At 46.7% G+C, this 10,752-nt stretch overlaps 1 protein-coding gene across 2 annotated transcripts in view; it reads right to left on the reverse strand.

Moving 5' to 3' along the window:
* The window catches only part of LOC310772860 (cyclic AMP-responsive element-binding protein 1-like), a 42,861-nt gene extending 33,149 nt beyond the window's left edge, over window positions 1-9,712 (reverse strand). The window contains exons 1-4 of one of the 2 annotated variants that reach the window (XM_083632791.1): window positions 9,629-9,712; window positions 8,532-8,614; window positions 8,212-8,358; window positions 5,506-5,606 (exon numbers count right to left, since the gene is read on the reverse strand). In XM_083632791.1, coding sequence (XP_083488917.1) covers window positions 5,506-5,606; window positions 8,212-8,358; window positions 8,532-8,606 — 323 coding nt within the window. In that variant the 5' untranslated portion in view covers window positions 8,607-8,614; window positions 9,629-9,712. Of the gene's footprint in view, window positions 1-5,505; window positions 5,625-8,211; window positions 8,359-8,531; window positions 8,615-9,628 lie in introns of both variants that reach the window. The other variant, XM_083632790.1, reaches the window with a different exon arrangement.
* Between the last annotated feature and the right edge of the window lie 1,040 nt (window positions 9,713-10,752).

Consider the following 10,752-nt stretch of genomic DNA (forward strand, 5'->3'; position numbering starts at 1 on the left):
TAGCTACGTTAGCTTGCATGTAACGTTAACGTTAGTTGCTTTTGGAGACCGGAGACACAAACCCTGGACGTTTCATTTTGAGTAATGCATGAGGTTCTCTATGGTTTACGCCAGCTCTGGGAGTATGAAGTGCTTTAAATGCGGGGATTTTGGTCACAATAAGCTTGTGGAGCGCTGCTTGCTATAGGTAGCCACAACCAGCTAGCTAACATTAGCCCCCATCACAACAGCTAACGTTAACGCCAAACAAATCCGCTGCCTCCTCCCCACGTCGGTTTAGCGTAACGCCAGCTCAGACTTTCCCCTAATCTCAGAAACCTTGCGGGACATGTATTGCAAATCGCAATAGTGGTTGTTTTATTATAATTTGAAACTGTCAACAGCCACAGTGGAGGCGGCCATGTTTCGCTAGCTGCGCCTCCTTGGGTTGGTGCGGACCATAGGTGCGGACGCGTGATTTCGAATCGCACATAGGTTAAGGACGGGTGTGTCTGACGTTTTGGCCCTGGCCATCCTAGGCTCCACGCGGCCTCTGTGTGCTGCTGCTGCTGCTGCTGCATGCTGGATAGAAATCCTGGAGCGGAGTCATGGAATGGAGTGCTTATATCGGAGCCTTGGATCGGTCATTTTCGCTGGAATCCGATCCGATCCGATCCATGTTTTTTGGCTGATATCGCGCCGATATCCGATCACATGATCGGATCGCAGCATCTCTACCTGACGCTGCCAGATGGACGGTATAGCTCCACATAGGTTTCACTAAACCAGTCGATCTGGGTTTGAAGTCACCAGACCCGCTGACGGAGGCGGGCACTTTGTCCAAGCTACTTGGCAGGTGATTGGATGACCCATCTGTCTATCACCGCTGGTGGGTGTTAACTTCAACCAATCAGATCGCGGAAGGTGCCTGTGGATGATCTCCGTGGTATTCATTGATTGAGTCCTCGCGGTCGTAAAGTCACCTTCGAAGCATTTAGTTAGATTATAACGAACTAGTTGTGTGGCTTAGCCTTCCCAAATGTTGAGGGTCGTTTTTTAGAATTTAATACATAGAATTGGGAACGTTACATTCAATTTCATTCACTGCCTGTCACTTCCGCGGCGGCAGCCATGCTGATGAGTGAAAAGAACTACAAAGACCATGTACCCACTACTTGCCCAGACGAGCCAGAGCCCGCCTACGGCCGCCGCTGATTCGTCGAGCCGGCATGGCTCGACCAATCATCTTAACTGCCTGTGCAGGTCCAGACCGTCACGGAGAACCAAATGCAATGTGAGTTCACGTGACGGGCGGTTTACCAGGCTAATTTAAAAGCCCCCGTCACCCCAATTCCAAGGGCAATTCTAGATTTTTTTAGGGGCATTTTTCCCCGAGCCCCGCTAATTTCCTCTCCTGCTGGACACGCATGAGAAGTCTTGTGTACATTCGGTCAAGACGGTCCGGCAGCGCTTTATACATCCATATTAGATGTACTTTATTACAAGGTGCTGTTGAGACTTCTGACTGCCATATTAGATGTACTTGATTACAAGCACTCCAGGCCTGTCCTCATCTGACACTGCCAGATGCTTTGTTCCACACAAAACTATCTGGGACCTCGTCTTTGAAAAGTGCTTCAAAATGGGGAGGCGCTTCAAAAAATACCTGCCAGGTCATTGGACGGACTATCACCGTCTCGCTTCTCGCTGTCAACTCATCATGCCTAACTCCCACCCGTAATTGCCTCTGGACGCTGATTGGTACGGCCCACTGCTGGGACGGAGTTAAGCCAATAACTTGGTGTGTGGCGAGATGGATTTCTGAATCCAGCTGCCTCACAAGATAATAATAATAATAACAATAATAATAAATTTATTTTATAAGGCGCCTTTCACGGCACTCAAGGTCGCCGTACAACAAGTAAAAACAGTTACAAAAATACAATCAAAACAGTTCAATTACATGACAGAAAAAGCACAGAGCTTGCAGCAGAGCAACCAACGGGAAATGTGTCTCAGACATACGCCTGCCTAAACAGGTGTGTTTTGAGGTTTGTTTTGAATGAGTTGATGGCGTCGATGTTCCTGATGTCGGGGGGGGAGGGAGTTCCAGAGGCGAGGGGCAGATCGGCTGAATGCTCTTGCCCCCATGGTGGACAGACGGGCAGGGGGGACAGTGAGGTTGATGGAGGAGGCAGACCTGAGGGACCAGGTGGGAATGTTGAGGTGGAGGAGGTCGGACAGGTATGGGGGGGCGAGGTTGTGGATGGCCTTAAATGTATGGAGGAGGATTTTGTAGTCTATGCGTAGTTTGATGGGAAGCCAGTGGAGTTGGTGTAGAACGGGCGTGATGTGACTGGTGACAGGGGTTCTGGTGATTATACGGGCAGCAGCATTCTGGACGAGTTGGAGCTTATGGAGGAGTTTGTGGGGGAGGCCAAAGAGAAGGGAGTTGCAGTAATCCAAGCGGGAGGTGACGAGGGAGTGGACCAGGATTGCAGCGCTGTTGGGAGTGAGTGAAGGGTGGAGGCGGTTGATGTTGCGAAGGTGGAAGTAGGCGGACCGGATGGTGTTGTTGATGTGGGAATGGAATGATAGGGTGCTGTTGAGGACAACACCCAGACTCTTGACCTGAGGGGAGGGGGAAACCAGGGAGTTGTCTATGGTGAGGGTGAAACTGGGTTGCTTGGAGAGTGTGGACTTGGAACCAATGAGGACTACCTCTGTTTTGTCACTGTTGAGTTTGAGAAAATTGGAGGTGAACCAGGATTTGACTTCCTGTAAACAGGCACAGAGGGAGGAGGGAGGGAGGGTGGAAGTGGGTTTGGAGGAAACATAGAGCTGGGTGTTGTCCGCGTAACAGTGGAAATGGATGTTGTATTTACGGAAAATCAGACCAAGTGGGAGGAGGTAGATGATGAAGAGGATAGGGCCAAGGACAGAGCCCTGGGGAACACTGGAGGAGAGGGGGGAAGGATGAGATGTGAATGATTTTAACTGTATGAACTGAGTACGGCCAGAGAGATATGAATGGAACCAGTCTAGGGGTATGTGAGATATACCAATGGAGGCTAGGCGGTTAAGGAGGGTGGAGTGAGATATGGTGTCAAATGCGGCGCTCAGATCGAGGAGGATGAGCATGGATAATAGTCCGGAGTCAGCTGCCATCAGGAGGTCATTTGTGATTTTGAGGAGGGCTGTTTCTGTGCTGTGACGGGGGAGAAAACCGGATTGGAACTGTTCATAGAGGTTATTTTCGGAGAGATGTGCATGAATCTGAGAGGCTACTGTTTTTTCCAGGATTTTTGAAAGAAATGGCAGGTTGGAGATGGGACGGAGGTTATTGAAGATGTTGGGGTCTGAACCAGGTTTCTTCAGAATCGGTGTTACAGCAGCGGATTTGAGAGATGATGGGACAGAACCAGAGGTGAGGGAGGAATGGATGATTGCAGTTATCAGGGGCAGGAGAGAGGGGAGGGAGGCTATAACCAGGGAGGAGGGCAGGGGGTCAAGTTGGCAGGTGGATGGCTTGGATTTCCGGATGAGTTTTGATAAATCGGCAGAAGAGGGGAGATGGAAGCAGGAGAGAGGTGCAGAGAGGGTGGGGGGGGGAGCTAGGGGAGATGGACAACCAGACATGAGAGGGGTCAGTTGCTGGTGGATATTGGCTATTTTTTTATTGAAAAATGACATCAGGGAGTTACAGTGGTCAGTGGAGTAGAAGTGTGGGGGAAGGGAATCGGGGGGGCGGAGTGAGTTGTTGACCACTGAGAACAGGGCCCTGGTGTTCCCAGCACCAGCAGTGATTTTATCAGCAAAATATTGGGATTTGGCTGAGGAGAGGGCGTCCTTGTATTGGAGGATTAGGCTTGTCCTTTCCTTGTTAGGAAGTCCTTTCTGCTGCTGACGACATAACCAAAGTATTTGAAGTCTTCAATTTCCTTGATGACTTTTGGCCAAGGTAAAGGGCTATCTCTCCCACCAAAACTGTGAGTTATCCATGCTTTTATTACCTCTAGGCTAGACTATTGTAATTCTCTCTATGTGGGTCTCTAGATCAGTCGTCCTTGCATCGTCTTCAATTAGTATAAAATGCTGCCCCTCGGCTGCTATCTGGAAAAAGAAAGGGGGACCACATAACTCCTGTGCTGGCATCCCTTCATTGGCTTCCTGCTCCGCTTCAGGATTGTTTTTAAGATTTTGTTGCTTGTGTTTGTTTTAAATTGACTGGAGCCTTCTTATCTCGCTGATCTCCTGCACCATCATACTCCAGCTAGAGCTCTGAGGTTGACTAATCAGATGCTCCTGGATGTTCCTAGGCCCAAAAACAAAGGTGGCTGCTCCCAATCTTTGGAACAGCTTACCTGTTCATATAAGAACTGCGCCGACCCCTGAAATTTTTAAGTCGCCGCTGAAGACTCATCTCTTCTCATTAGCGTTCGATTCGAGTTGAGCTTGACACCTCTGACCCTATTTTTATTGTGCGTAACTTTTATTAGCCTATTATTCACTTTATTATTCTTTATGATAACTGTTTCTGGCTATTTGATATTTGTAACCTGTTAAAGGTCCTATCCGTAAGTTTGGCCGGAAAATAAATGTTCACAAAGTGTTTTCTATTACCAATGAGTGAATGCGCCGATCCGTAACTTAAAAAATGAGGCCCCAGCCGCGTCTCTCTGCAGTCACCCATTGCAAAGATATTACAGTATTTTCATGCTGGTCGCAGGTTATACTTTCCTGGCAAATTTGGTGGATGTGACGTTCTGTGCGTTCACGAGTCTGCCTCTTGTCCTCATGACTCCGGTGGAAATATACCAAGGAAGCAGATGGCTAACAGGAAGTGACTAACTTCCTGTTCGTCGCTAGCTGCGAGCAAAAACAAACAACACAGACTCCAGCAAATTGTCCAGGTTGCCGTTTTCAAGTGACTTTTATGAGTTAACGTTACAAAGCAACCAACAGTCTGCTGTTGCCAGGCAGCTCTTTGCGCGTGCGAGTATGGTGCCCGCGCGCCAGTTCGTTCACACGCTGCCTGCAGTTACTCTAACGGCCACCGGTGTCAGTAATAGTTAGAACTTACGGATAGGACCTTTAAGCACTTTGGTCAACCGTGGTTGTGTAAATGTGCTATAATAATAAACTTTGAATTGACTTGATGTTGTCTGTGCCGTTCATGGCGCGGATAGGTGGATGATCCGACTCTTTATTCAAAATCAGGCGTTCTGTCTTCTTAGCATTAGCAACACTTTGGCTGCTGATTCTTCAAGGCAGTGGTTCCAAAACTTTTTCTATCTCGCCACCCCTTTTATGATATAGGAACAATTATCCGCCTCCCCACAACGACCACACCGTGTGTACCTCACCTCACCTCGTGCTTCTATGGAACTAATAGTTCTTACATTGAAAGGTGTCTTTCTGCGTACAAATCTTTCTGGATCATCCTTGTCAGCATCCTAAATGAAGGGGGGTTGTAAGTCTAAGAAATCTCAATGCATAAATGCTAATACTGTATGTGAAACATACCGGTAAGAAGGCCGTCTGGACAGGATCTCCCTCCTCTTCTGAGAATCTGTCACACTGTCTACTGACTCCTGAGAGTCTTCACTTTCAGCAACAGTCGAAATCTGCAACGGTGATATAAACTAAATAAAAAAACAATGTTCAATTCAATACAGTAAATATCACCAACAAAATATGGCCATCAAGGAAGAAAGAGAAACCAAGCACTTGAATAACGTACAAATGAGTTGAAGCACAAAATGATTGTATTGAACTTTTTGCAACTTATTTCTTAGGCATTCTTTCTATATCGTCGCTGTCATTCCAGGACCTCGAATTTCCAAAACAGAAACTTTTCAGGAAGTAAAAAAAACCTGTTTGCTCTTAAACTACTGAACCAAATGTCGTCCAAGTTGGCACATGTCTTAATTATAGTTAGTTTCCCGCTGAATGTGTCATTACTTTATTAATATCTTACCTGGATAAGCTCAAATGATGTTGTTTATATTATCAGTCCGACTTGGAAGCGCTTTCTCATGGCCAGTCAAGCGGGAGGCAGTCGCATGCTCATGCACGAGCCACCAAGCTCCAGGCCGCGCGCAGGAGCAGCAGCATTGCCCCTCGCCTCTCATGGCCAAATGGGGGCTTTGGCATGGGGTGAGAAATAGTCTGACATAACGTAACGTTAACGTTACTTTATTCTCGTCAGAAAGCACTCCGATTTGCATGTTAAAACAAGTTTGCAGCCTAGGAATAACTGGAAAACATTTGATTGATATATTAACGTCAGAGGAAGCCAGGATTAGTCAAAACGATATGAGAAATACACAGCGCGTCTGCCGTGTGTCTTTTCCGGGTTTATTGTCCTGCGTGGGGGGGTACACACGGAGGTAGGGGGGGAATTTTGAGGTTTGACTGACAGATTGAGGGCGAATGGCGTTACGAGATTTACTCACAAGCTCGTTTTAATGCTTTTCCATTGGTTGCATTTGTTAAAAACCACACAGAGACGTGAAGGGTGACCAATGGCATTGATTCATGACAAAAAATAAAAAAGTGAAAAAAGGCACATTCGAGGTCCTGGAACGACAGCGACGATATGTAATATTTAAACATTAGGGTTCACACACATTTTCATGGATAAAATTGCAAAACTTCCCCATGAGTTTTCAAGGATCCATAATAGAATTTCCATGTAATGTGAGGCCGTGACTGAATCAATACAAGATAAAAGATATTACTACACTGGACAAATAGGACACACCTCTTCATATTTTGGATGTATGGCAACATCTACAGAAGATGAAGGTTATGCACAGAAGACTATTGTAACAATTTCATTACATACAACAAAATTCCATGTCTTTTTTCCAAAACTTTAAAGGATTTTAATAATTCCATGACTTTTCCATGCCTGGAAAGTAGAGGTGGGCGATATGACGATCTTAGATTGTTAACGACTAGAATGGCTCCACGATCTGCCTTTCCAGACAGATCGTTAGAATCGCGCTACATGCAGTGCACATTCTATCAGTTGCATTTCTATGTCTGAAAGATGACTCCAAAGTCCCCCCCCCCTTTCACAACACAGAGGCGGGGTTGGTTTGACTTGTGATGTGAACACAAACACACACTTAACTAGCAGGCTGGCATCTTGAACGAGTTAAATAATAATAATAATTAGCCGCCATCAGCGGCCACCGTCGCGTTGCCTCCACAGTTCAGACTTAATTTTTCGGTTATCCTGCCTGCTTGGTACTGTAGCGGACGAGAGAGACGCGCTGCTCGGGGATAGCAGTTGCCTCCCTGTGGTAAGAGCCAGTCCAGCCAGGGAGTTGCAGTAATGTTACTCGTTAGCTTGACGAGCAGCAGCGCTTTGATGTTCTCATTTGCCCATGGCTCGTTAATGCCACCGCCTCTCTCATGTTGAAAATATTGAATGTTTTGACACAACACAACCTGCATTTTGCTTGGACCGGGCTTGGTCTTTTGCAGTTGCCCATGACATGATGCAGCCTATTCTCCATTAACCAAGCGGCTAGTCTGCCTGCCTCCCTCAACAAGTTTATGGAACTGTGTCAGGCCACCACCAAACTAGTTTTCAGGTAACGTTATTGCGCGCGTGCCTGCTTGTGATCGTTACTTCTTTAGTGTTTCCAAAACTATGGGTCGGAACCCAATTTGGGTCGCGGACCCGTGGGGGGTGGGTCGCCAACTGGTCGTCATGGCAACTCATTACAGTATGTTTTTTTGTGAGTTTGGGTCCCAGGGAGACACAAAATGTATCTCTTGGGTCCCAAGATGAAAATGTTTGGGAACCCCAAACATGAATTATTGTAAACTCAGCGTAAAAAATTAACATGAAAATATTTATGAAACAAATTTCCATGACTTTTCCCAAACTTTTTCTATAACTTTTCCTGGGAATTGTATTTTAAATTTGACTTTTCCAGGTTTTTCATGACCGTACGAACCCTGAAATTAGTTTGGATGTACTTGTACTGTTCAGTAACTTGCAAAATAGTCTTAAAAACCAATATGAAAAAGAATCGTGATAAGATCTTGGATCGTGATCCTGCCTGAAAAAATTGTGATATGTTTGCCATATCGCCCACCCCTACTGGAAAGTGAGACTTAAATGTAGGTGTGTGTGTGTGGATTGGGAGGAATTCTCATTGCAACCGGATGGGTGTTGAGCGTAGTAAAAACCCTGAAGGTGTTTTTCCTCACCTGTACGGTTTGGACTTGCGGGGACTGGATGACAGAGGGCTGTGCTGCCTGGATCACCCCGTGGACTTGGACTGTCTGACCGTTGGGTAACTGCACCAGGGTAACTGTGTTACCAGTGGACGACACGTGGCCTGCTGCTATAGTCGCCTGTAATCACAACACTGCCAACATCAACTTAGATTTTGTTTGTTTGTTTGAGTTATACACAATCCCATTACTTGTAGCTTTAATTTAGACAAGATGTACTAAATGCAAGCACCATGGATATGGACTTTAAATGTATGCAGGTGATATTGTAATAATAAGATTTTTGTGTGTACCTGGACGATCTGCTGGGCCTCAGATTCAGAGACAACTGTTTCACCACTTTGTTCTGCACCCGCCTCCATGGTCATTTAAATATCTAGAAAAAGTAAGGAACTGGGAATAAATGTCTGTTGGTGTACTGTATTTGTGTGGAAACTGGAAAAGCATCATTTGACACAGAGGGTGCTGAAAGTGATGCATGTGGTGAAGCAGACACGCCTTTTCCATAAGCGCTTCATAGTAGGGGAGGGTGTGGCTTAGCACAGCATGCTAACACATAACGCTAGCTCATTATGAAACATTTTGGTTTATTATTGGTTCCCCTCAGAGACATGGTTAATGGAACGTTGGTTCAAACATCAACAATTTAACAAAACCGTTCTCTTTTCTCTCCACAATAACGTTATATCTAACGTTACTGATGTTTGAAAGTATGCCGCTAAAATTGACGCTAGCAAAGCTAGCGCTGGACATAACCGCAGGAGGCTAATGCTAGCCCATTGGTTAGCTAAGGGGCTCTGGGTACACCAACTGACTAACGTGTCTTCATTCCTTCTGCTAGCATGCTAGTCAGCTAAGGTGAATCCATTAAATGCCAAGACATAACTTTATTCCCAGACCAATATTTTGAAATTTGTTTGATAACTCCTGGCGGAGACTGGTGTTAGCTGGTGATTTAGCATTAGCCTAAACATCAGTGCATTGCCTGGTTAGGTTGCTGTCTGTGTGGAGGGAAATGTCTGCATGCATTGCGAATGCATGCCAGTTTTGTTTGCAACTAGGGCACCCCACTTTCACTGCTAACAGTTACGTTGTTGGCTCGATTTTAATTTTTGCTGACACGGGCTAGCTGTGCATGGCTAATTCTGTAATATAAAGTGGTTCGAGTAACTGAAAATGAACAAAATCCAAGCCCACTCCCACATTTATACCTAAAGTCTCCGCTGTGTTGCAAGCCAGAGCCTTGCAGAGACTGACTCATTTTGTGAGCCCGCTGCCTGCAACCCCGCCGCCATGATCTCTTTGTTGGCTTTGTGCTAATATTAGCCCAAATAACTTCTCCGGGCAGCCATCTATCTCTTTAGCAAACATCGGATGCGTATCCTCTTACCAACACAGACTCGCTTCGTCACTCCCGGGTCTACGGAGCTCCACTTTTATTCAGACCGACACGTAAGAGACCGCGTCAGGCTACACCTCCGTCGCGTCACCGAGAACAACAACACGGAGAGGAGGACGAGGGAGACGACGACAGCAGCGAGGATCAGCTCTATCGACAGGACTCGATTGTTTACGGAGAGGGGCGGAAAATCCCGAAGCTTGCCGAGGAGACGAGGGGGAAATCCCGAGGTTTGCCGAGGTATGTGGCTACTGCACACGAATTGAACTGAGCATGCGTCGTTTGACCCCCCCCCCCTCTTGGGGCTTTTCGGTAGACCAGTAGTTCTGGGTCCAGGGGTCCTTCAGGGTGTTAATCTGTTATCTCATTACTGCTGCTGCTATACTATCATGCACCTTATCATCATCATCATCATCATCATCATCATCATCATCATCATCATCACCACATAAAAGGGAGCAAGTGGGCTCTGTTTGTCTGTCTGTTTCAATTATTGACCAAAATCATCTTATGACATCACTGATGTCATAGGCATTGAGACATCAGTGATCAATGTAATAAGAGCAGCTTGTGATGTCATCAGTGATGTGAAGTTGCACAATTGTGCACTGCGCATGCCAATAGAGCAGGCGAGGCCATGCAGCAGCCGAGCTGCGGGCGTGATGATGTCATAGGCATTGTGACATCATCAGTGATGTCATAAGAGCAACTTGTGATGTCATCAGTGATGCGAAGTTCAGCAATTGTGTGCTGCACATGCCAATAGAGCAGGCGAGGCCACACAGAGGGCGAGTTGCGTATGCAAGCCTGCGCAGTGGCCGAGCTAGCGAGCCCACGCAGCGGCCGAGCCTATAGAGCGTGTAGCGTGCGAGATTTGTATTTGTACATACTGTCTTTGCAACATCATGTCGACACAAAGCTCATTTACTGCTGCTACCTTTGATGCACTCTGACGCTGTACCACTGAGCACGGTGGCTCAGTGGTAGAGCTGTCGCCTCGCAGTCAGAAGGTCCTGAGTTCGATTCTCGCCTGGGACACTGCGGGCGCTGTGGTTGTGTTCCCCCCATATCTTCAGGGCCTACTGCCCAGGTGGGGTATCTCGTCGTAAGGGCCT

Source organism: Poromitra crassiceps, assembly GCF_964638095.1.
Source record: "Poromitra crassiceps genome assembly, chromosome: 3".
In the NCBI taxonomy this organism is placed as follows: Eukaryota; Metazoa; Chordata; class Actinopteri; order Beryciformes; family Melamphaidae; genus Poromitra; species Poromitra crassiceps.